This window comes from Doryrhamphus excisus, chromosome 22, assembly GCF_030265055.1.
Source record: "Doryrhamphus excisus isolate RoL2022-K1 chromosome 22, RoL_Dexc_1.0, whole genome shotgun sequence".
Lineage (NCBI taxonomy): Eukaryota > Metazoa > Chordata > Actinopteri > Syngnathiformes > Syngnathidae > Doryrhamphus > Doryrhamphus excisus.
The window spans coordinates 14,085,619-14,112,754 of record NC_080487.1 but is presented as its reverse complement, the minus strand read 5'-3'; the positions used below and the strand labels follow the sequence as shown (position 1 = coordinate 14,112,754).

General features: G+C 44.6%; 2 protein-coding genes across 6 annotated transcripts in view; one reads left to right on the top strand and one right to left on the bottom strand.

Annotated features, from left to right (window-relative positions):
• dock1 (dedicator of cytokinesis 1) overlaps positions 1-27,136 on the bottom strand; it is a 98,120-nt gene that overhangs the window by 37,632 nt on the left and 33,352 nt on the right. The gene's annotated exons all lie outside the window — the stretch shown is intronic.
• LOC131109245 (inhibitory synaptic factor 2A) lies at positions 677-25,297 on the top strand. 2 transcript variants are annotated; one of them, XM_058060988.1, is made up of 4 exons: positions 677-1,190; positions 11,260-12,499; positions 14,971-15,042; positions 21,804-25,297. In XM_058060988.1, exons 2-4 carry the CDS (start codon positions 11,265-11,267, stop codon positions 21,985-21,987), a joined length of 1,491 nt encoding a protein of 496 aa, XP_057916971.1. In that variant the 5' UTR covers positions 677-1,190; positions 11,260-11,264; the 3' UTR covers positions 21,988-25,297. The 2 variants fall into 2 exon arrangements, with proteins under 2 accessions (XP_057916971.1, XP_057916972.1); XM_058060989.1 differs by lacking the exon at positions 677-1,190 and having other exon boundaries at positions 10,967-12,499.

Here is a 27,136-nt window from a genome sequence, read left to right as displayed (position 1 = left end):
GCAAAGCATACTGGGAAATGGGGTGGGATAGGCTAGGCTAGGCTAGGCTAGGCTAGGCTAGGATAAACGGTATAAAATGAATGAATGGTTGAAAAGCAAACTGGGACTAACAAACAAACCATTGACTATTTGTCTATTTGACTTTTGTTTTTCACTTCCTTCTTCGTCCTCTGTGTGGGTGATGTGGGTGACGTACACGCATTATGTCGAATCAGAAAAAAATTCTCGACTATTTTTTCTAATCTGGGCATTCAAATAATGGTTGCAGTGATTAGTGATTAGAGATAATCGACATTAGAGAACTCTCGTCAGTCAAAAATGCCGGACTTTGGGTTTCAGAAGTGGCCCAAACATCCTAACTAAGGAGTACTTCCTAACTGCAGCACATTTCCCTGCACACAAAAAGAGAAGAAAAAAGAGGAGAAGAAAGCAGAAGGTAATCAGCTTCACAATCCAACCACATTTCATCATCGTTGTCTAGTTTGCCAACTAAGAGCAGGAAGGAAGCAGAGTCATGTTTCTGCTGCTGACAACATCGTGCGGGAAAGACTGACGAGAGCGAGTCAGTGAATAACGAAAGGATGAGTTCCCCCCCTCTCTGGCGTCCCTTCCTCTCTTCCCCACCCTCCCTCCCTCACCCACTCTACCTCTTTCAGTCCCACACTCAGAAGCACACAAGCAGGAAAGAAGAGAAAGTGACAATGAGAGGAAGAGCGGCGGTGGAGGAGGTGGAGAAACGATGAGGATATTCTGCTCATGAGGACGCTGTTGCTGCTGGACAGCCTCAGTGTGTGTGTGTGTGTGTGTGTGTGTGCACGTGTGTGCATGTGCGTGCGCAAGCAAGGAACCTGGATCCCCTGCTGGCATCGCGCACACAAAGGAAGCGGGGGAGCGGCGGGTTGGAGAGGAGGCAGAGGGGTTGATGAAGGCGGGGGAGCGGGGGAGCTGAGAGGAGCGTCACACCACCGGATCACAGGACGCAGATGTGCTCGACAACTCCGACACACGCCCGACGCCGCTGAACACCCGCCAGCCCGCCCGCCAGCCCGCCCGCCCGTCCCTCCTAACTTCTGGCATGGCGTAGCCTTGGCTCTCGCTCTCCCGGATCGCTTCCCAATCCGCCACGGGCATGCACGGGCACAGCGGGGAATCTGGGCATCCTTTCCAGCGTCAGCACCGCACGGCCTGAGGTAAGCCTTTTATGGATGAATAACCTCCAGGTGGGGGGGGCTCAGAAAGCCTCCGCTGAAGAAAGTAAGTGAACGTCTGATTTGGGTTTCTGCTCGGATGCTCTTGATGATGTGGAAGTCAGTAGTGCCGAGGAAACTTTAAATACGCTACTGGATGCCGGGCATGACAAACCAAGACGAGCAAACTGGATCCAGCATGTTGGTCCAGATTGCTCCCAACTTGCCCTGCATTCCCCACAAAGACAGAGCATGATGGAGCATGATGGAGCATGATGGAGCGTGATGGAGCATGATGGAGCATGATGGAGCATGATGGAGCGTGATGGTGCATTCCCGGGCAGCGTTGCATCAAACAAAGTGTCATAAAAAGGAAAGCCGCCGCAGTCAAAAGGACCTTAACCAAAGACCTTGGAAGGCTGGCTGGCTGAAGTCCTTGTATGCTGCTTGTGTGCAGATTGAGAGCGTGAGCTGCCACACAAATACCCCGCCCCCCCTCCCCTCCCGTTCCCTCCAACACCAGCACTCCATCACCTCTTCAGCACCATCAGTGCAGCGATAGCATCTCCCCTTCCCTGCCCAGCCTCTCCATAGAGGAGAGCCATGAATAGATAGAGATCATGGAGATGATGGAGGGATGTGGCGGGCGGTGCCAAACCTGAGGTGCCAAACTTAAAGCCGGTCATGCACATGCTGGATAACAATCCTAAATTGTAGGAGCGTGGGAAGAAATGAGGATGTCGCTCAGCAGTGCGGGTAGAAATGACACACTCCCATTTATCCTTCACTCAAAAACTATCTTTAAGCTCCAGGTTGCCTGGCGGGGGAATAGAAACCACGACCCGCAGCTTGAAAGCTTATGTTTAGTTTTCATAGAAAATCTGCTCAGAGAAACAAACATGATGGCCACCATTCAACTTGTCTGGAAGAATCCTTGCCCATTCATCCAGAAGAACGGTGGTTGTGGTTGGTGGACCTCTGCTTTGCTCGTTTGCCCAACAGGAACTTCACCACAAGTCAAATACCTTAGTAGACCTTCCTTAGCAGAAAGGGGCCTTTGCCATAAAGTTGCAATTGTCCAAAATTTCTGGCTAAGTTGAAGAATTCAGATTCATTCCTGGCAGGTGCTGCTATGAAGCTTCAGACGATCCAACCAATCTTATGTCAACGCTAGACACGGACATTTCCAGGAACCTTTATTACCAGGACCATATTTACCGAGGTAGAAGAGATCTTGTATACTTGAATTCCGAAGACTTTGCGCTGATCTAGTTTGGTAGACACTAAATGCCACTAAATGTTTGTTCCCAACAAACCAATAAATGTGCTGCACAATTTGAGGCAAATTGGCAAGGTTTATAGTTTTATACAAGAATTTAATTATATCATCAAATGGTGATACTTTCCAAAAATATGCTAAGGTCCATGTCGCCCAACCCTAGTTTAGATCCGCTAGCCGTCAGCACAGCCTGACTCAAAGTCCTGCTGAATATCTTAGTTGCTAAATATGCTGTCCATTTCTCACAGGTCCAAGGAAAGTTTGGAATCTTTTTTTTTTAACTCGGGTAAAGTCAGACCAAACGTGTCAAAGTTTTTCAAAATCACAGGTAAATGAAAAAAGGTTCCAACGGTAGAAAAGGTTGTACGGGTTTCCTCACAAGCATACTGTCTTCTGTGCTTTTATGTGCGTCCGCCAGGCATGGCAAAGTGGACTCTCAGAGCAGCGAGAGGTTTTGGACGCAGGGAGGAAGAGTGCAGGAATATACCCTCTCAGAAGAAGGAGGAAGTAACAAGGAGCAGTGATTTAATATTCCGGGGAGGGGATGCGATGCATTCTGATCAGTTGGCAGCGCTCTGCAGCATACTCGTCTTCCACGAGATCTGATCTCCACAGTTGTACTTTCACTAGCGTACGGATTGGAGATGCTGCATGGGAACTCCCTGAAGAAGCACCAGGGATCCAGGAAAAGCACACAAACACGACAAAGCGAAGCGAGTGAAGGCAAAAGCAGAGACAACTAGACTCAGAGGGGATTAAAGTCTGAGCAAAAGAAAAAGGCTCCAATGCCCAAAAGGCTGCAGACTAGACCAGTCCAGGGATAGAAGTCTCTACTGTACGGTAAAGACCATACAGTCGGAAACAAGCAGCCTATAAACCGCATTGAACAGAATACTGCATTGCACTGAATAGATACTGAGTTATGTCACATGATCATGTGACCAACTAAACCCTTGTGATGCACATTTAGAAGCCTGTGGAATAGTGAGCTGAATAAACAACCAACCTCTACGCTACCATATTTAGACCACATTCAGTCCCTCCAGGATTTCACAGGCTTTTTGTGATTGTCGCAACCTAAAATCTCAGATGTTGTCGCAGTTTTTTCACAAAGTTGTGATTTTTTTTAAAGGCGTTTTAAGTGTGCTTTGGAACCTTGACCCCAAAAGCCCATGATTTAATAGAACAAAATATGCTATATTTGCATACTGAACACACAAAAGGACATGGACTTGCAGGGACAGGAGCCTGGTCCACATTGCCAGCAGTAAATCGAGCCTATTTGCGTCAAGACCCTTTGTCACAGATTCTCTTCAGAATTTTCTGAGACAGAATTTCTAGGCGTAGCCAGGGCCTCGTGGGAGTCCAGTTCGGGGGCCTTAAGGTCTCATCTCTGCTATGTGCAGGTGATGTGGTCCTGATGGCCTCATCGGCTGTGACCTTCAGCGTTTACTGGTGTGTGAAGCTTCTGGGATGAGACTCAACACCTCCAAGTCTGAGGGCATGGTTCACAGTCGGAAAACGGTGGAGCACTCCCGCTGGGATGGGTATGAGACCCTGGAGGAGTTCAAGTATCTCGGGGTCTTGTTCACGAGTGAGGGTAGGTTGGAGCGTGCGGTTGACAGGAGTATCGGCACAGGGTCTGCAGTAATGCGTCTGCTATACTGGACCGTCGTGGTGAAGAGAGATCTGAGCTGGAAGGCAAAGCTCCGGATTTACTGGTGGATCTATGTTCCCAGTCTCACCTATGGTCATGAGCTTCGCTTTGTAAGAACGAGATCGCTGATAGAAGCGGCTGAAATGAGTTTCCTCCATAGGGCGGCTTGGGAATCTTGTCCGGACGCCTCCCACGCCTCCCAGGTTTACCGGGAGGTGTCGGCTTGGGACCGGGAAGTCTGGCCTTCCCTACTGAGACCGCTGCCTCTGCTACCCGGACCCACATAAGAGGAGGAAGATGGACGGATGGATAATAAAGTCAGACTTTCAACAGATCCCCAGCACCACTGCCAAGTGTTGTCATCTGATCAAAGGCATTTGGTAATTAGGATTGGAACATAAAGGCTGACCGGCTACAGAGTCGCTCCATGCGTTATTTCGTCTTTGCTGCACCGTAACAGAAAAATATGTTTCAAGCGCTGCTTGGCAACAGTGTGGCTGTCCACGATTGCTGAGCAACAACTACTGGAAAAGACAATCTGCTAAAATCCGGTGATTTCCAGTTGCTTTTAATCTTGGGGCATTAAGCGCTCGTTAACTCACAAAGGATTTGCGGCGCTCGCTAAGAGTCATGCCACGGCGCTGACCTTTGCAGTCAATCATTCAGCTGTGGCGCCTCGGCTGCGTACGCATCCGGGTTTCGATCAGTGGCTGTAAAACACACTTCCGACATCTGTCAAATGACCCTCACAAGAGCGATCCGGCGGAGACTGCAAGCCTGCGTCGGTTTCCCCCTCGCATAATCAGCGTCCCATTAAGGAGGCAGATCAAAGACTTTTCAAAAACAGTGGTAAGTCATTTGTAATTACAAGCGCACGCTCACAGAGGAGTGAAAAGAGGAAGACAAAACTGGAGGAGATAAAGTGGGATTACAGAGGAGTTGGGAACTTCCAACAGCGAGACGATACTGACGCACTCGTTTGCTCAGGCTGCCTCCGAGCTGGAAATGCTGCGAAAGGAGACAGAAAAGTGTTCTGATATCAAGAACATGATTTTTTTTAAGGATTTAAAAATTGGCGTCTTAAAAAGCATAAGCATAAAAAGGTGTTCCCCAGGGCTGAGTTCTAGTGACCCTTTCCTTAGTGTTACAGTAAACCATAAAGGCCCAGACCATGCAGCTAGACCTGTTATATCTATATATCACCCGTCCTTATTGACATGGAGAGCCACATTCCTGGCGCTTAACGAATTCAAGGTGTTTGCAAAGCGCCCGTCATTAATTAATTCTCCCTTCGATGGAGCGTGAGAGATAGGACAAAATCAGTCTGGCACAAAATGATGGCAAACATTCAATCCCCAGGTTGACTCGCAGAGCGCTGACATTTCAACCCCCCTGCAAGTTAACCCCCCGCCAACAAAAGCTTCACAAAACCGCTGAGTCAAATTCTAACTTTGCAGCAGTCGTGTTTTTGGCATTGAAGGTATGCCGTATGAAATAAACACGTGCCAGCGGCACAAACAAAACATTTTCATTAGCGAGTAATGAATTGTTTTATCGCGCTAATCTGGATTGTCCTTGTGGCGCTGCAACACTGGCGGTTTGGAAAAGAAAAACCCTTTTCGGGAAGCGGCTGCTATCAACAGCTTCTTTCGGGAAGACCATATGTTGCCAAGTGTGCTTGCGTCCTGAGAGGAGGTAGTCCAAATATTCCAAATATTGACCCGGTGCCAGAGCTTCCTCTGCTGTTGAAAAACTTCACGTGTTAACATGCAGATGAGGTTTTTTTCCTTTTCGGGTGGGAGGGGGTAGCTAATAGCGGGTCAGTTCACTTCAATAGCTTCCAAAGAAAAAAAGAAAGAGGGCCATCCTAAGAAGCATGATGAGTCATTCTGTTTATGCAAGAGAAGGGGGGGGGGGGGGGGGTAGCTGCACTAACCAACCGACCTACGTGTTGGGAGACAAAAGCCCACGTTAAAGACAATGAAAGTGAAATTACCATGGGATGTTGTACGTACGCTGGAGTGCCAATTCCTATGAATTATATTATTTACAGGGTGGCATTTTAAAATCATACCCTTGCATAATTTTGTTGATGCCGAACATCCCATCCCACTCTTCTAAAAGCAAGTGACCTCATTTGGAGAGAGGTGGTTAAGAGTTTCCTTTAGAAAATGTCAAGGCGCTGAACAAACATTGACACGGACGGACCTTGAGAGCACAAATGGCAAATACAGTGCAGGATCACATGCCGCGTTTTCATGGTAAACCATCATAAAACGAGTCTGGCACAAACATTACTAACATTTTGATGGGTCCCCTCACTCCTTGTGTTTATATTGAGAACGGCACAAGAATAAATGAGCCCAAAACTATCCTGAAATACTTGCAAAATAACAATATTTGGATTATCGCTTTTTCCAGAAATAAATGACCACTATTTTGTGGTAGCTTATGGTCCCATGACATGTGAATGTGCAAGTTTTTGGCTTCTTACTGAAAGTTTGGAAATCAATTCTATGCTAGCTGATATGACAAGCTTCTAGCTAGCAGGCGTCTCGGGTCCCTGCAGAAGAAAAAGTGACAGGAGTAAAAGTAATAGGAGAAAGGTAACAATAGGCGTGTCATTTCATGTCTAATGGACTCTAATATTGTACTGTATTTAGGTTCTCAATGCTCTAACTACAAAAATATTCCATTTATTAATCCTATAAACCAGTTAACCACTATGAACGGGAGTCCAGGGTTTACAGCGTAAGGAGACTGTGAAGTTCTTTTGGACTTTACGCCAGCCTGCACTTGAAAAGGTCAAGAAGATCGTCGAGTACGTTTATCAAATCAACTCCAGTAGACTTTTTTATTTCACACTAGAGGAGTACAGGTTAGGTTCATAGCATTCAAATTCAAGTGGAATAGCATCATTATTTACTACGTATTACTACGTTAGGAACAACAGTTCTCCTTATGGATACACGTACACATCATGTGATGCTTACTTTTTGCAAATAAGCCAAATTTCACCTCCCACTTGATCTCCTGGTTCTTGAACCCAAAGAGGTCACACCAGTTTTACGGGTTTCCAACCTTCAAATCGAAAATTGCCTGTGTTTCTCCTGTCTTGTCCTAGTAGACGTTCGTTAGCACTTAAGTACCTGCTCTTCATGTGCAAAGTCGGGTCACCCAAAGGTGAAATTGTGTTTCTTCCCAAATCAAATGTCCATTTCCTTCCAGAATGGTGAGAATGGATTTGTCAAGAGTAAGTTTGGTTTTTCCCATGTTTGGAAAAACACTATTTTGTTTGAATCGGTCATTGATTGGAATCATTTGTCAGCTGAAAGACTCAGCTGAAAAAGTATAAATGTAATCTCTCGAATGGTTTCGAAAAGTTCCTCTTGACCGTTGGGCGAGGTTGGGAGAGTACTTCAAGAACCCACATTGTAGCGACTGACCCACTGTCTTCTTGAAGAACCTTGTATTCTCAAAGTACTTCTTGAAGTAATTCCTCTTCCATGTGACAAATGCCGTTGTCATGTATGATTGCCTGGTCTTGAGCGCCCTTACGTTCTTGAAGAACTGATGGTGGCTTCAGTTCCTCCCTCCCTACCCCCATCTCCTCACACCAATGTTTAAGCAGTTTCAGTTCCTTGCTCAGGGACTTGTTGTGATCTGTTAGAATGGTTTGTTTGTCTTGAAGACCGGTTACATGTGCCTTCAGGTCTGCAATCTGTGTCTCCACCTTCAAACTTGGGTTGTGACTGAAAGATCGATTGCGTTTGGTCAGACCTGATTGCTCGGAATTTTCAAACTGTTCTTGAAAGTCTTTCTCCTGAGGATCCAGCTCTAATTCAACCATGTGGTCCCCGTAGGCTCCAAAGAGGCAGCCTTTTGCTGCAAGCAACTCTTCCGCCTGCTCCAGCTGTCTTTGAAGATCACGGATTTTTTGTCTCTGGCCGTTAATGAAGGCGTTAAGCTCCTCTGTGACCTCCTGTTGGTAATCTATCTTCCTTCTTTGCTTTTCTATGGCGTCGTCTTTACTGCAGAGCAGAAACTGAACTTCCTCGCTCGAGAGTTCATGACCTTTCAGAGTTGTCTTTAGGTGGGCAATCTGCTGACCCTGTTGATGCTGGACACATTTACTGGTTTCCAACTCCTCCCTAATCATCTCATTATGCTTCTCCAGGACGGCGTTGGCTTCCTCCAGGTCCAGTAGCTTGTTGCTTAAACGAGTATTCTCCATCCATCCATTCTTAATGAGAATTTCAGCTTCATCGATACGCCTGGTTAGATCATCCTGATCTCGTAGCCTTGATCTGACCGTCTGCAGCTCTGTTCTGAGATCATACATTTCCGTTTGGTTTTTGTCCCCCTGAGATTCAAGGTGGTGCAGTTCAGCAACGACGTTCTCTTTGCTTTCCTTCATGATGGTCACATGTCTTCCCAGAACCTTTACCACCGCAAGCAGGTTTTCATTTTGTTTCTCGATCCTCACAATCTGATTTTGCAGATGGGCCAGCTCACGATTTTCCTTCATGGGATTGTCCTCGTCTTGGTGCCGATACTTGCTCTGGCGGCCCCTTGCGCACTCCCTGCTGCAACCCCTGAACATGGTTGCTTTTATCTGGACGGCCTGGTCAAAATCATCAGTTTCTGTAAGGTTTGTGCTAATTTCTTCTTCCAAGTGCTGTGTCAGCGCTATTGTCTCCTTGACATCAGCTGACTCAAACTCAAGGAGTCTGGTCTTGTTATCTTTTGCTTCCCTTACTTGAAAATGTTTCCTACATAGTTGAGCAACGTTCCCGTGGAAGTCACTGTCCGTCATCTTGACCACTCGTTTGGGGATAATGTTAACTTTCCTTGTGAAGGAGCATTTAGCCGTGGCACACTGCCTCTTGAGCCGCTTTGGTTCTGATAGTGGAGCATCCATTTGACCGAATCTTAGATCGTACGAAGATTGGCTATGAGCATGAAGATCTCTTCTTCGTGCACCGGCTTCGCTGTGGTTATTTCGGCTAGGAGCATTAAGATACGTTCTCCATCCACCCACTGCACCGTGGTTATCTTGGCTGGGAGCATTAGGATCTCCTCTCCATCCACCAACTGCTGCCATGGTCATCAACTGTCTAGTTTTTTGGGGACTTTACACCAGCCTGCACTTGACAAAGCTGAGAAGATCATCGAGCTTGATCAACTTAACTCCAGTAGACATTCTTGAGTTTTATTTCACACATCAACTATTTGTACAGGAGCACAAGTTAGGTTGATAACCTTCAAATCAAAAAAGATGAAATGACCATTTATGACTTCATGGTTTGGAACGTAGGAACAATACTATTTGGTACATACCAGTGGTCTCGCCGCTCCGCTCTTCTTGTTACAATCATTTGCATAGTGGTCTACGCCCTTTACCATTATTGACTTTGTACACCTACCTCGTGTTGCATAATGCGTGTCATAGTTACGTGACATGGGTATTAAACAAGTCATCATAATTGCCATCATAATTTGCATCAGGGGTTTGAAAGATACGCACATTTGGCATCAAAATTGTCATAGAAACTGTCATCCTCTTTGATGAATATGCATATGGTCATGTCAACTTCAGGATTGTAGATTTAAGGCTCTGAAAGTAGTATAAAAAAGTAGTATAAAATACATACATCAAGTTTTAGGCTGTGCATACACTTTGATAAATTTGATAATTATTTCATGAACAGAATTGATATATATAAATATAATATATGAATATACATAAATGTGTAAAATAGTGTGGTGTGGAATAGTGATTGTTATAGTGACACACCTGGCAGTGGAAAAACTAAGAGTGGTTATTACAGAACGTAGACAAGATTAAGACAGAAAAAGATAATGGCTGTCCTAATGCATAATTCCCAAGTATAAAGCCAAAGTAATAATGGCGGTAATGCCATGGAGGGTTTTTGCTGTGCAGATTTTGTGTCTATTCCTCCCAGGTAGGTAAACAGGCCGTCATTTCATGTTGACACAGCGCAGCCGTGGCAGATAAGCTGAGAGAAATAATTGCCCCGTCTGATTCAACATCTCGATGAGATTGCAGAGTGCTTGTTGTAAATCAGCGGGCGGCTGGGAAAATGATACTGTATTTGTGTCAAAGCGTCTGAGGCAACCACAAGAGTTAAGAGGCGTCTCTCGGTGACACATGATAAATTATGACTCCAACTTAGAAGGGTTTAAATATGTGTGTATTAGGGATGTCCTGATCCCATCACATGGTCGGAAATCAGGCTGAATCAAGTGGTTTCAGACTGGATCGGAATATATTTATATATATTTATTCCCTTTTGATTAGCACTATAGTTATCCGGCAGTACAGAGTGAGACCTCTTCACATCATACCGCACAGAACCAGCAATGTGTACAGCATGACATGACTTTGCTGCAGTGACACTATCGGTTGCCATCAAGGAAGCAGAACACGGAAGCAGATTGAAGCTGGGCGTCCAACTCCGTCTGCGGTGTGGAGGTTTTTTAAAGTGGGTGACAAAAGGGCTTGCGATGGCAAAGTGTGAAAGGAAGGAAGAGGCTACATTTAACACCACAAACCTGATACGACACCTCGGAAACAATCAAGCGACACAATACAATCAAAGATGAGTCAGGACGTTTTGTCGAGGGGAGGAAAAAAAATGCCCCGCGACAACGCAGGGCATCACAGCCAAGGTACCATTCACCTTTGGAGAAAACCCGGGATTTCTTATGCTTATGGATCACTTTGAACCCCAATATGACACCACCACTATTTTCTTATTTATTTCTATGCCTTCGGGGATTTCAAGTTGAGCTGCTATTTGTTATTACATCACATCTTTATTAAATATTGCATTTTTCGTACTGACATGGAAACATAAACCAGCCGTACAAGGGAAATGAAGCAATGACAAACACCACACACCAATGTAGAGTCTTGCTTAGGAATCAAAGAAACTGCATGGTAACAATAGAAATCAACACCTAGAGCATGCATGCATGCAAGAGCAACAAAGCTAATATTTATTCCCGTTTGTAAAAGCTACGTGAGCTTAAGGGGATGTAAGACATTGGGCTTTATGACTAAGCCGGTCATTACCAGCGACTGACTCCGTATCTTTCTCCATGCCTCTTAGGAAAAATGGTGAGCAAGGAGGGCGGCAAATGCATGCTCACCAACTCAGAGTCTGACTCGGAGGCAGCGCCCCTGTCCTCCGCCTCGCTGGCACTGGAAGTTAAGTACTCTCAGGACGGCGGGCGGCAGGTGAGGAAAAGGAACAAGGCCCTGCAGGTGCGATTCAAGGACATCTGCGAGGCCCAGAACGAGCAGAGGGAGGCAGAGCTGAAGGCGGCCGGCAGAGACGGGAAGCCTCTGTCGTACAAAGTGGCGTACCACAAGTACATGACCGTGCCGGCCCGCAGGTCTATCCCCAACGTGACACGCAGCACCGGGGTTCAGACGTCCCCGGACCTAAAGAAACACTACCAGACGTTCCCCTTTGAGCGCAAGAAAGGGCACACCTTCAAACACGTGGCGGCGGTAGAAATGTACAAAGGGCAGAACAACGGCTTTGTCGTGGAGGGGACGCCATCCCGGGATGCAGAGCAGTGTTTCCGTGACGACGACGAGGAGGGAGCCTGCGGGGGGAGTGGAATCCGGAGGACCAAAGCTCTGCTCCATACTAATGAGTGCGTTGCCACAGTGGAGCAGCACATTGCACCTGGCGGCCTGTGCTCTGACGCTCTGCTGCTAAGTTGCTCTGCAGACTCGGACTGCCTGGTGGACGCGTCGGGAGGGAAAGGAGGCGAGGGCGGGTCACAGGGACAGTACCAGCTCTGCGGCATCCCCTCCAAAACCGGAGCCAGATTACGACACAGAGAGGCCGACAGAGACCGCTTTTCCAAAAGGTTGCTCCATCTGGAGGAGGGCTCATCCCAGACCCTGCCGGACAGGGCCTCCAAGGTCACGGGTCCGATTGCGTGGAATTCTCTTACCCAAGTGGAGTGCCTGGATAGTCTGTCTGTGTGCAACCAGAGGAAGAAAAGCCTGCAGCTCAACGGGCTGCAGAGCGAGACGCTGCCACGTTCCGGCAGAGGTTGCGCAACGCAGGCGCAGTGTCCGGCGGGACAGTTATCAGCCAGGCCTCTGGGGGGGATGGACAAGTCCAGATCGCTCTTTGGAGGAGGCGAGGCGACAGTGGCGCCATCAGACCCCGCGCAGGAGGCCTGCAAGCAAATAGTGCCTATGAATCAGGATGGGGATGTTAAAGCACAGCTCCAAGCCATGGAGAACCTCATCAGCTCCAGCCAAGAGACCATCAAGGTGCTGCTGGGGGTGATCCAGGAACTAGAGAAGGGGGAGGCCCACAGAGAAGGGTAAGTTGTCCCCTCTGACGCCATGGATGCAAATGCAAAGGAGATGATGCTGAATGAATTAAAAGCAAGCTAGAAGTACTGACAAAGATTAGCTGAAGGTCTCTGTAAAAAAGCCATTCATGGTTCAACAGCTATTGAGCGCGTATGAAAGGCGTAGATAGCATCTAGCCTGCTGAAATTGAAATTGAGGACTGTTTACTTGAATGAAAGGGGCCAACAAAATCGTCAATTTGATGAGTGAATTGCTGAGGCTCAGTTTTGACCAACAAGGTGGCAAGGACACAATTAATCACAGATATGAGAAATACCAGGACACCTCGTAGTGTCACCCTTCTACCCATGAAGCCCTGCACACTAAAGGGTGAAAATCTGTCAAAAATGGATTTGCCCATTCCTGATTCCTTCATTTATTGTCACACTTGAATGTTTCAGATCATCAAACCATCCAGCAAGTGGGGCAATAAGGGGCGCAGCGTCCACCATCATTTATCTGATGATTATACAATAAGAGCATTTTAACCACAACTCATCGGGGTGCCATCCAATTGAATTTAGCGTGATGTGACACAATGTGAACACCATGGGGTGATGAGTTAATTTGAGTGAGGGCACGAGCTAACAGTGGCTAATCTAGCCATTTAGTCTATTTCTGGGATCTCAGCAAGTCAAGCAAAAAGTGGTGCTTTGGTTGCACATCATTAGCTCCAAAGCTTACATAAATGTCAGCGACTCAACAAAAATAACATCATGACTGACTGGCGTTCCAACAAACCAAGGAGGAACGCAACTCAGGAGATGTTTTGGAACCAGTAGGTACTAAGTCACAAGTCCTACTCTTAGCTGGTGAAGACAAAGACTAAATAAATCAAACATGGAAGCCCACGGATGTCCTGTCCTTTCTCCCACCCACGTGGTGACCTTTCAAGGGGGCAGCAGGGTAGTAAATCAGGGTGCTAAATATGTATACACTTGGCACCTTTGCTTTCAGCCCCCCCCCAGGGAAGCCTGCCAAAGAGAGATCTCATTTTGTCTTCCGAGCTCAGCGTGAGAGAACGGCTGGAGTGGCTTTGGATGTTAATGCATCCCGATTGGTGATTACGATGGGTGATGGCCCAAGGCTGCGTGGTGTTTATTCCTCATTGGTGTTCCGTGTGGGCACGCCTCTTTACCACACCAAAATGTACTACACACCTCCTTGCTGATTGGCAAAGCACTCAGCTTTTCAAATAAATGTTGACCTTCCTTGGGATTGGGGCTAACAAATCACCTCTTCTAGCGTCACACTTGTTCCCCTTGCAACACGCTAATATATCTGGCACAGCATATGGCACACAAAGGATTACATAAGGACAAGGACATTTACGGCAGCCGACAGGACAAGTTTGGTTGAGAGAGAATGATGAGGAGGAACAATTGTGAGCTCCTCCTGCTGGTTAAATGTGAACGTTAACATCTTAGCAGAGCCGAGGAGGGGAAGTGCTGACTCAATAAAGACACAAATGATGATAAGGGAGGGGCCATCAAACGGCAATGTAACATTTCATTTAAGACTTTCTTTTCCCGGGCTGCATGGCGGACGAGTGGCGCAGGCCACACAGCTAGGAGACCTGAGTTCGATTACCTGTCCATTACCAGTCCCTAGTCATGGTCATATTTGATGTCTTGGCGGGCATACGACTGAACAATCCACGCCTGCGAATCCGATTATATGCTCATTCGGATCGGCACTTTTCTTTGGGAATGAGGTGTACACAAAGGTTCAATTCTTTCCGTTTGAGCAAATAAACTGAATGCAAGTGGAATATTCGGGTCCATGTACACGTGGCTAGTGTTCCACTTTTTCTTGTAGGGATATGATAAAGGCAAATTTTATGTTACACGACTTCAAGCAAATATTAATGACATGAAAGCTTGAGTAACAACTGCAATCAACACGCTGAAATATTTAATATGTTTATTTTTCCGCATTGTTTTTTTTAATCACCCTGTGTATTTTTGAGCGAACTGATTGTATTATCAATACTGATGTGGATCTTTAGGGTTGGATATATATTTAATTGATGACAGGGGAGGAAATGAAGGGATACGGGCCATTTAAATCCCCTAATAAAGCACAACAATAAAAGAATGATAAAAAGATTTGAAGAGTGTATAAAAAATAATTAGCTTGTGTCCTTCTGAGCTAGCGCTGTCAGCCAGGTCGTCCATCTCTAATGAAAGCACCTTCAGCCCAGACATCTTGCACACAACACTACCTCATTGCTCATCTGACTCCCAATCAGCCGAGTGAGGCTAATTCCACATGGCATTCCACATTTTCCCACTCCAATCGCCGGACATTCGTGACTGGCCCTCATTTGCCCCGGTGCCGCTAACGAGACAAATACAAGGACAAGAGGAGAGGTGTGCAGACTTAACAAGGCTCGTGATTACTCATTCACCACTCTGGTTTTCTCCCCCCCCCCCCCCAGGCTCTCCTATCGCACTGGACAAGACACGGCCAACTGTGACACATGCCGGAACAGCGCATGCATTATTTACAGGTCAGTAGTCCGTCCCCTTCAAAGACATGCGGGTCCAAAGCCTCTTGTCTCCCGGAAGGAGAAGGTGGGAAAGGGCCACAACATTGGATGGGATGCACAGATGCACAAACGGGCATGGACGCCATATTAGCTGAGGGGTGCTTGATTTGGGCTCATGACCTGAAGAACAAGATCGCTGATGGATGGATGGATGGATGGATGGATGGATGGACGGATGGGTCTGGACCAAAGTACCATGCCACAAGTTTGACCGTTAAGATCCATCTATCCAGCCGTCTCGTTCTGAGACTTAGGTCGTGTTATTTGAAAGCAAAGGGGTTGATGCCGTAGGAGGACTGACGACAGGGCCACGGAAGGTTGGAATTAATTACAGTCCACGCACTGAGAAATAATACCACGGTTGCCAAGCCAACCCCCCCTGCATACGATTTGACAGCATGCTAACATGAGCCCACAAGTCATTAGTCTAACCAAGTTACATACCAAAAATGGCTCCTTTTGGACTTCTGATGAACGTATCAGTGTGTTGGACACAAAATGATCAGGCATCAAGTTCACTACATTATTTAGCTGTACAGTATGTTCATAGGTATCTTGGCTATACTTACTGTACAAAACAGAGCAGACACTGTTTCATTGTTGCTGTTGTTGACGGAAGCAAAGTGAGCGCCTCGGCTAAAATGTGAAATCAATGCACAAGAATTTAAACGGGTATATCGGTATAACGCTAAACGCTCTTGCTTTGGGTTGGTTGAGCTCACCTCAGTCCTTTATCCTGGATTTATTTCCAATCTTTCAATGCAGGGGTACCTTGGCATACGAGTGTCCCAACTAGCAAGTCTTTTTTTAGATGCAAACTGTCTCTCGGTAGATTCTTTTGCTTTGAACTGTGAGCTAAAATTTGGGTTATGAGCTGCCATTTATTGGCAGGCGTTGCTGAGGAGCCAATTTAGGGGCTTGTGTCAATGCGACCACGACCCAAGACGGGAATGATGTAAATAGCATTAGCAGTGCGCTAGCTCGTCACTGGGAAAGACATGAATACAGAGCCAACCGGTGTTTCAGAGAGGTGAAGCACATTAGAACTTAATAAGGTTATCCCTTTACATAAAAATTGATGTAGTTATCGTTGTAGTTGAATTATAGAAAAAACAATTTCTGCAACTATTATGATTTAAACATTTTAAAAATCGATTGACAGCCTTAATTCCAGGCCAAAGAGAGTACACCAATTGATTTTGTTTGAAATAAATTAGTTCTCATTTCAAATGCTTAAATCAAGGGTTCCCCTTTGAGCCATTGATTTTTTTTTACTTGAATGTGTCAGTGAAAAAAAAAAAAATCAATAGCTAGACAGACAGCTCAGATTTGTTCCTGGTTTTCCTATCAACACTCCACTATAATGCACAGAACAGAAAGTCAATGGCAAAATAAGAAGCACAATTCTGGCACAGTTTCAACTCAATAAAAAGGGCAGAGTTTTTGCAGTTGTTAAATTGACCAGAGTTCTCCTCTCAAAGCACGGAAATCAGTGTTGATTTAGGCAAAAAAAAAGAAAAATGGTGTCAATTGGACACAGAATCAAATATAGCAAGAGCATTCATGCAGCCAGGAGGAATAAAAGGGAATCTAATTGCTTCCATCTCCATGAAACAACCTCTATGGGGGTGGGGGAACACGGACGCAGGCCAGGAACAGGAAGCCGGGACGGAAAACAAAAGTGCATGTGGGCAGCATCGCCATAGTCTGTAGTCTGTAGCTGGGTTTGTGTCGTGGGACCAAAAGCTAGGATTTCAGACAAGATCTCAAACGAGCAGAGCCCATCCTTAACAGAACTACAACAAAGTCCGCGGACTCCAAACAGAGTACTCTACACAGTGGCTGCTCTATAGAAGCCACACAGGGCCAAAAATATACATAATAGGGCCTCCTGTGTTCATTCATAAAGTCAAACCTTTTATTATTTATGTGAAATTTGGTCCTGTTTTATTTTAAATGCAGCTTAGACCAAAATAAATGTGTTGTAGGTCCCCCCCATGGGGGAGGACAATTTTTTTTGCAGGTTGGATATATTCAAAGTCAAAGTCCTCCCTGCATCATTCCCCACCGACAGTTCCCGGCACCCCCTCAGGGGACCCACCCCACTATTTGAGAAGCAATGTTTTGTAGGGTGACATGCAGGATTTTATGACATTAGATATTCATATGAGCTTGTCTGCTGGCATAGGCTCAAGCATGCCTGTGACCCGAGTGAGGATAATTTTTTTTTGACATAATTTAAGGCAAAATAAGGTTCAGACCTTCACTGTGGAAAAAAAGCCTAACTGGACCGTACTCAATTTTAATTGCCGGCCCCTGCTCTAAAACGTGTTATCAGCATTTCCCAGTGAACGCTAGGGATTCAGGACTTGATGCAACGTGAGCGGCATCGAATGAGAATAGGAAAAGGGGGAGAAAAAAGGATGAAAAGATTAGTGTGATTGGTTCCGTCTTGTCTTGTCAGATGATGTAATATGTGAAGGTGTGGAAAGAGGAGTGGAGTACAGACAAGACGAGGCTGAGCAGAAAGCGTAATGAGAGGGAAGCCCAAAAGCAAACAGTAACGCCATCGACACAACGCCTCCATGTGGGTTAATGCACTCAGCATAAGGGAGACAGATTGAAGCCATTCCAATTAGGAGAGTTGATTGGTGCGGACCCCACTAGTGGGTGTCCTTGTTCACAACAGACAATAGTCGCATCCATCAATCTGATTCCGTGTGCCTCGCCGTTTAACGCGTACCACAGATGAAGAATCGGATGGGGAAAATATGGTGAGAGCGGTGCAAAGGCTGCTTGAAAACCAAGCATTCATAGGAAGTCTATTCCGCTGGGCTATGAAAATCAATTAAGCGTCGTAAAGGCTGATTACATTATTGCAATTACTGTGCAGCATACCTCCCTCTCCAGATATAGATATATCAAATCAGGTTAGCCATGACTGGTTAGTGAAGTGGTTACCATAGCTACAGGAGTGGCCGGTGTGCACGGTCAAGAGCTTGACAAAGAGGAAGATGCTGTAGAAAAGAGATGAAGGTGGTGGGATCAAAAAAGCTCAAGAAAAAGCGAGATGTGGTGTTAGTTTGGCTGGGAAGGACTTAGACCAGAGGTGTCAAACGTAATCACAAAGGCGGCCAAAACGCAAACCCTGCTTGAGGCTGTCAGCCCATGCAGACTTTACCCTCCATCTCACCCCCAAAATATCTATCTCTATTATTATTAATGCTGAAAACACATATTATTATATGTATATGTATATATTTCAACACATATTTCTGCATATTTTTAGAAAGATTAGAAAAGATAAAACTAGGGATGCTCTGTTTTGTTGTTGTTTTGGTTTTAAACAGTATAATACATAAAACACCCGGCTAGACGGATAGTTGTGAACAAATGGTCGCACCAAAGACAAAAGTCCAAAGCTTCGTCATGAGACAGACACCAACTCCAAAGAGGAGAGAGAAAAGTGATGCCGCCACTCCAGTGACATTTGGAAGTGCTGATAACTGACACCGACTGATAAAACTTTCACTGAAATGTCCTTTTGAAAAGTTTTCAAAAGATGAGCCGATTATGGCCCTGCACCAGCAAACCTTTTCCGATTAGGGAGATGGGAAGACTGCTCCTTTGTACGGAGAGTAAAAAGACAAACTCAAAGTAAAGTCTAAATAAAAACAACCGAGTTAACACTCACCATATATAATTGAACATATTTTTAAATGTTAAAAATATGAGTGACATGAACCATTCAGTGATGTGAATGAGATCGGAAGCTTGGTGAACTTACTTGCTTATTATGCCAATTTAGCCTAATCAGCCCTCCAGGCATGTTCTTCATGCTATTGTGTACTTGAATAATTGTTGTTAACATACCGGGTACTTATTCAGCCTGCTGTTCCGTGTGCTATTGTGTACCCGAATAACTTCCTCTCCAAATTAAACGCCTGTTCTCAGTCTTGAATTTGTCCGTCAGCTACATTGCATGTCAGCTTTGGAACCAATTAACTTCAATTAAGGAATAAATGAATATTTAAGGTTAGTTTACACGGACAACACCTTCCTGACTCAACTCATGGCAAAACAGGAAGGTGGTGTTGAAGAGTAAGGAGTCGATCTCTTTGGCAATGCAAAAAATGTGTTTTGTACAAACATGTTTGGCTTTCTGGAAGACATGAATTGGATTTACACGATTTCTTAACGGAGAAATTGATTCGGTTAGCATCCATTTCGGTGAGAATCAGACCTTCCAGAACAGGTTAATGACACTAACCAAGGTTCCACTGGATGTTTGTTCCTATGTGGTCTACTCCAGAGACGCAACAATCAAATCTAGTTCCATGATGATTCCCAGAATACACAAAGATCATAAATGTAGTATAAAATCAGCGGTTTTCTAAATGAGCTTAAATGGTTATTGTGTTGATATACAGGAATCATAATAACTTGTATCCACAGATGGAGCACAACAACAGCCTCAGCAGTATTATCGGCTTACTCTGAAGAGCAAGGAAAATCCTATTATGGTGACAGTGCCTTGTGTATGTGTACATATAAGTGATCCCACATCCCTGTTTCCCCGAAGAACAGAAAATGGTAGAAATGGATGACAAAGTGTCCCTCTGAGCAAGACGCAATTAAGGGTTTGTTAGCGATGAAAGGGGCCACACAAAAACACACAGCGGTGGTGCCTCCCAATCCTCATTAGACTCACACCACAAACACGGCGTCATTGATCACACAAGACACGGGTGCTAATTTCAGTTCAATATGATGTCGGTCCGGAATTTTTGCCACCTGTGGCCAGGCCAAGGCATCGGGATACCTGATTCTGATTGTGATCATTTGGATGGGTGAGCAGATCCTTTTGGTAATGTAGCGTATGTTAAACTGTTGGTTGTTTGCACCGGGTGAAAACCACCTCGCGAATAAAGACCACTTGATGGGCTTCATCTTGGGCCTGAAAATGCAAGCCAGATTGGATTCATATGTTAAGTGAGATCTCCAAAGTACATTTCCCTGGGAGGCCTAAAGAATGAGATTCAATAACCCTCCTCTCCTGGAAACTTTGATCCATATTTGGAGCATTTGTATGCAGGGAGGAGCGCAAGCCGTTTGAGACGGCGCTAGAATAAAAGCCATTAATTTCAGATTTGGTGATTGCTTGGATGAACGGCCCGCATTAAGGCGGATTTTTCTTTGGCCGTCCAGCCGAGGAATCATGCGAGACTCCGGTCCTCCAAGATGCAGGAGATAATTCGGAAGTGAAAAGTCAAATCCTTGGATCACGCATGAATGCTTCCTTATTCTTCAGTGTGTTAGGGGGGTTGTTTGAACAATAGCCCCCTCGTTATGTGTGCGTAAACTAACAAGCAAGGTCAACACATTCAGAGGTGTGTGCAGGGACACCAACTTGGATAATCTCCCCCCAAATTGGAATGGATTTCTATCTGATGCAGTAATTAAGAGCCTGTGATTTATTGCTAATTGCTGGCCTTGGAAAAAAAAGCCTGAGTCTAAGCAAATGCAAAGTGTTTAGAGTCTTTTGCATCCATTTTTGTCAAAATCAATGAGCATCAAACAAACTTGATGGATCTTGCCTTATTTTATTACCACTCATTAAGGAAAACAGTCAAAGCGTTCCTGCTCTCGGTGACTGGAAGAATACAGTCATGTGAAAAACATTTCTACTCCCGAAGCGCTACACAAAACAAGCGTCTCTGCACCGTAATGTCCGGACTCTAGACTGCACTGATATATGGTGGCAAAAATAGAAGATTCAAGTCCTCATATTTACTGCAGTCATAGCTGTAGTAATCTGTGTTTTCACTTAACAGAACCTTCCAGTCAGATATAAGCCAATGTGGGATTAAGGTGATGGCGGGTCCAGATAAACCCCATAACTCCCCCAGGGAGAGAAGACTTAAATAAGAAAAATGTTTGGTTGGTGTCCAAAGTAGCGCTAAATCAATCATCATTCTGCAAAGAGTTTTGCTGTAGAAAAAGTACAACAAACCAAATCAAATAAAAGTAGAGGACTGGTTGATTCCCGGGGCCATAAGGTAAATGAGATAAATACTCATAAGTCCTGCTGCCCAAAGGTGGAGTGAGGTCAGTCCACGGTGACGGTACCTAATGCTTTAGGGGGGTGGCAGCAGTAAAAACAAGATGAAAGGAAGCGTGAAGGCAGAAGAAAAGGATAAAGAAATGTAAGTGGGTTTCAGGCAGACAAGCACATACGTATATAAGGTCATCTTTAACGAGGCCATATTTGAATTACGGCTTGAATTAAGGCCAGGGGTTGTCAAAATGAGCTTTATTGAAGGTTGCAAGACTTGTCTCCACCAAGCTGTACACTTTAGTTGAGTTTGTTAAAATGCAGTGGAACCTCTGTGAGCTTCATGAAGCCGTTCCGGAAGGCCTGACTCCAAACGAAACTGAATCATGGGACCATCAGATCATATGCTGCACCCAACGACATCAAAATCATAACTTCATTTTCTTCCTGGAGGTTTTTTTTGGGGTGTCATGAGCACTTTAAGCTTAAGGGGTGTTCAGTCAACGATGTGACGCTAGAACAAGGGTGGGCAAACTACGGCCCGGGGAACACATGCGGCCCACCAAGCGTTTGAATCCGTGTTTTTCTAATTGCTCGGCCTAGCAAGGAAGACGCTAGTCTAACTGAAGTGTCTGACTCTCTTTGCCTGCTTTCCCTTCTGCCACAGTGTGGAGCTGGACTTCAAACAGCAAGAGGACAAGCTGCAGCTACTCATGAAGAGGCTCTGCCCGACCGACGACACACACTTTGCCGCCCTGCCGTACCCCCAGGAGGCCTTCACCTCGACCCCGAAACGCAAGTCCAAAGCAGAGTCCAAGAAGCACGCCCGCTGGAGACTTTGGTTTATGTGAAGGCAGCGTTCCATCTCTTTTTTGGGGGGTTGCAGAATTCATTTTTTGGAGTAGATTTGGCCGACTGGATACTGTACGCCTTGTCCAATATTTGAAAAGTTCAAATCGAGTTTCTTCTTACTGATGAGCAAGACGGGATGTGATTAGCAGTTGCTGTCTGCAAGGAGTTCCCCAGATAGAACACCGGTCACCTTGGGACTAGACTTTCCCTGCAGCTTCCGGGCGAGGCTGTGAGGACCACATGGCCAGCCTGTCTCCAATAGAGCAAAGCACAAGCTACATTGTTCAGGATAAACGTTCTCCACTACTGCAACTGAACACGAACAACTGGCACCATTCATATCTTCAGAAGAAAAAAAAATATGATGAATTTTTATCTGTCTATAAAATGTCAACTTTCAACTGACTTTGGGGGGGGGGGTTGAATAAATGACACTTATTTTCTTAATGACATTTTCAAACTTGGGACATTGAAGGTCATTTTTTCCATATTAATATATATCTGTATTTAAAAAACACCTTGAAATTTAGTGGTATATATTTATTAAGCAACAGTAAAAAGAGAATGTGCACCCTGGAGGACAGAAGGTCACTTTGTTCTAGAGCAGGGGTGGGCAAATATTTTGACTCGTGTTCTGGCCCACCGGACCAGAACATATATTTAAGCTTTATACTTATAATTTCCCTTGGATTATTTGTCTAATTTGATGTGTAAAAGTGTTATACTATCAGCTGTATGTTCTCATGTCCCTTTTTCAGGAGCACTTTAACATCAGACCACATCAAACAATGTCACAAAGCAACTGGCGGGCCGGATTCAAACGCTTGGTGGGCCGCATGTGTTCCCCGGGCCGTAGTTTGCCCACCCTTGTTCTAGCGTCACATCGTTGACTGAACACCCCTTAAGCTTAAAGTGCTCATGACACCCAAAAAGACCTCCAGTAAGAAAATGAAGTTATGATTTTGATCCAATAATGAAACGAAATATGCCAGGAAAGTCAATGATGGCTGCTTATTTAGCCATAGAATGAGCCCCATACTATGATTCTTAGATTCCTAGAATATAGTCAAAAAATATGGATTACATACTGGAACCGCCAGATGGACGGCAAGATAGACGAGTGACAGCTAGCCATCTTTTGCTAACAATGCTAGAAGACAGCGACAACCGGGTGCAAACAAGCACAGCCATAAAGCAGCACAAAGGAAGTGTCATATTCCCAACAATAACAACATTCACTAATATGGTGTGTGGCTGCCAGCTGCCAGGTTGCTCTTTGAACACGGCACAGAGCTGAAGACATAAACATGACAATAATGTGGCATCCAAAGCCGTATTATTATTCCGGGATTTGTAGTGACGCCATTGGGAGTGAGGTCGTGGTAGTACGTAGTGAGTCAGAAAAAGCAGGATAGTCATTAAGAACTGCACGAGTACTGGGTTGGCTACTATGGACAATATTATCAGGAGCGACTCTTGGAGATCTCAGAGTACACCTCTGTCTTTTAGGTATCTCCATAAAAAGACTAATGGTGGGGGGTCTGGTGAGGGAGGGTATTCAATGAAGCCCCTCCCTCCAATCTACCGACTGGTCAAGAAGACCAAGTAAGAATCTTACATTGCAATAGTAGTGCTGTGATAGTACTACACGCGTATACATTTCTTGTGACAGCCTGTATATAACCAAGAACAGAACTTCACCATGAAGCGTGTTGTAGTGGAACATCAGACATCACTCGCTACGCCTCCTCCAAACACGGATGGGAATGATGAAAAAATAATATTTAAACATTGGAGCACTCATGAAACAAAGGAAATATGCCTTTCGATGTTATTGTTAATGGAGGTAGACTCGTGTCATGAGCACTTTAAATAGTATTTGGTTTTGAATACTGCAACGATTGTACTGCTGCAATGCAGTCACAACTGAATGTGACACTTGTGATCACGAGCAGGGCTTCTTGCTTTTTACAAGATGAAAATACAGTCGTCCCTCGCCACTTGGCGCTTTGAATATTGCTCCATCACTTCAATGCACTTTTTAAAAAGTGGATTAATGAATAAATGAGTTCCTGAATGACTACAGCCTATTATTAGTCCAAACACATTGAAAGACAAGTCGTATGTGGTATTCTACACTGGTCACTGGTCAGTAATGTTGCTTACCGTGTTTCCATGCTAAAGTCCTTCTTTCTCAGACATTTTCAAACCATTTCTTAGGTTGAGAATAACAACACTGGAGATGAAATAGTTAGCTTGCTATCTTTAAAGCAGGGACTGCGTCTTATGTTCCTGCACAGATCCTGTGGCCTGTTACAGTTACATTACAGTTGAGCAATTTGTTGTCAACAAAGATAGCCATAATGTATGCGTGTATGCCAGATGCATCGTGAGGACGGATGATAGGTCTTTGTGATCGGCCCACATTACGATGGAGACACTACAGCAACAACAAACGTTCCCTTATTGTACGTATGTACCAAGTGTCAAGGTCATAGACCGCTTCTACTGTAACTACCCTAAGTATTGAATGGTACTTTGTGGAAATGGACTTATTGTGGTTGGGTCTGGAATCAATTAACCGCGCTAAATGAGGGACGACTGTAATTCTTTTCTTTTCCTTTTTTGTAACAGCTGCAGATCACATCTATTAGCCTATAAATTAGCTTATAAATATTCATCTCCACACAAAGATCTTTGCATTTACTCTAGATATATTTCTAATTACTGATTTGAGACATAGCATCAAATAGGGCTCTATTTCACTAATAGCCTAATATGTCAAAATAAGAAAGCTACTATGAGGGATGTCTGATAAACCGCTACCGATAATTATCAGCCTGATATCAGCATAAAAATGTGATATCGGTATTTTTTCCTGATTGTGAAAAAATATTTTTTTTAAGTGATGTTCATTCCACCACACGTAATATGAGAAATATGAGGGTTGGACAATATCGGCTTTCTGCACAAAAGTCAATATCAGACATCCCTATCCGCTATACATCCACTATAAGTGAAATGCTTCTGCAGCATTGTAGCGTCACCCCCACCTACCCCTTCCAAAAAAGGAAAGGACCACAAAGATCATTTCCAGCAACATAGTAGAACTCTTTGGTAGCAACACGTGACTCACTTTCACCCTTGTATGTTCTGTTTTGGTTGGCTAGGTATGTGAATAACATTAGCACAAAAAGAGAGCGCTACATGTTTATCTGTACCTTAAAGAAGTGCAATTGATTTACTATGTGCAATACTGTATATTTTATACTGTTTTTAAAAAAGGAATAAACAATTTAATATGCAAAACATGATGAATACATTCAGGTTTCCCAAGGATTTTTTTTGAAGCTGTGGTGGTGGGCTGCATGGGAGGGCGATGCCGTGTCATCTGCAATTTTTTCTTTTTTTCATTCATTCATTCATTTATCGCTTAAACTCACAAGGGTCGCAGGGGTATATTTTCACCACGTTGTGTTTCACGGCTGTAATGTAAAGAATGTTTTATAATACCTGATGCCGACGTGCAGGTGCTGAGTGAAAAAAATATCAGAGAAGCTTGTATTTTTCAACACAGCTCGCCTTAACCGTAAATACATTCTCCACACACATGGAACACACCTCCGTGACTGTCCTTCAAAATAAGAGCCCTGTTTGCCCCATGTCTGTGTTAACCAAATGAGAGTGTCATTAAAAATATAGCTTCCATATGCAGTTGGAATTGCATGGGTGACTACATCTTCCTTAATCACAAAAACCGGCATTATAGTTTGTTAAAGATTTAGTAGCAATGTGTGCATAGGCTACATCAATTTAGAAAAGTTAGCCACTTTGTTACCCATAAATAAATGTGTATTTCATTATATGGCTTAAGGTTTGTAGCTTTTTCTACAATATATTTGATATGGTCATATTTTGTATTTTCATGCCAGATTGTGTGTGGAGCAGCGCCAAATCCATCGAAGCAACAAGTCAAGAGTCATGCCTCGCCTTCCAAATGACTGAAGCATCTTTACACACAATTGTAGCGTTTAAAATCATGTACAAGTCAATATTTTCACTTGTGGCAGGACTTTTAAAGGCCAGTAGAACACACACAAATTGATATGCAGGGTTGCGGGCGGCCAGTAATGACTTCCTAGCGCAGGGGTCGGGAACCTTTTTGGCTAAGAGAGCCATGAAGGCCAGATATTTTAAAATGTGTATCTGTGAGAGCCATATACATTTTGAATGCAATAAAATGTGTGCATTTATATGTAAGACCAACAGTTTTAGAAATAATGGGCTCTAATTATGTAGACCAGGCACACTACCCCACGCCAATGGGGTGTGGCCAGCATACTTTCGTGAGCAGCGCAGTGTCTAATAATAAATCAAATACTTGCTGCCATTAATGCAACTTCTGCTGCTGCATAGTTTTGAACCGTATTCAGTACACGTATTTCATTCTTTTGGCCATCTTCACCAGAAGGCTTGGTTCTGCAGCTTTAGCTATTTGACTAAAGGAGGAAAGTTTACATTTACATGTTTTTTTGACATCTCAATGACCGAGGTAGACTACTGCATTACCCAGTAATAATCACGTTTTGGTGTTTGACCTGGAAAATATCATCAGGAAAGATGGATATGGTCGGCCGTATTGCAGTAGAAAATAGATGGACGAATTAAAATGCATAAGAAAGTTTTGATTTTTAATATTTCTGTGATGTTTACTTTAAATTGTTAGCAAAAATACATTTTTATTGTGGTAAGAAATGCTTGAGAGCCAGATAGTGTCATCAAAAGAGCCCTACCTGGCTCCCGAGCCATAGGTTCCCTACCTCTGTCCTAGCGGGAGGCATTATAATGCAGTGCCATTTCTTGCCATGCTTCTTCCTCTGTGATGTCTCTGCAGCTGGAAGTAAAGTAAGTCAAGAAGAGGCAGAGGTTTTTTCACGTGGACGTCAATCAGCATGACGTGCTAAAATGATACATCAACACGACTCTTATGGAGCATGCACGTTCCCTTACAGACATCTAGCAGCAGACCAGAGTACACACACTTCAAGGGCACGACTCGATAATAGGAGCAGCGACAGCCAAAAAGTGGCCGCTACTCTCCCAAGGGCTCCAGTCAACCTGCACGAGGGTGGACATGAATACCAACGC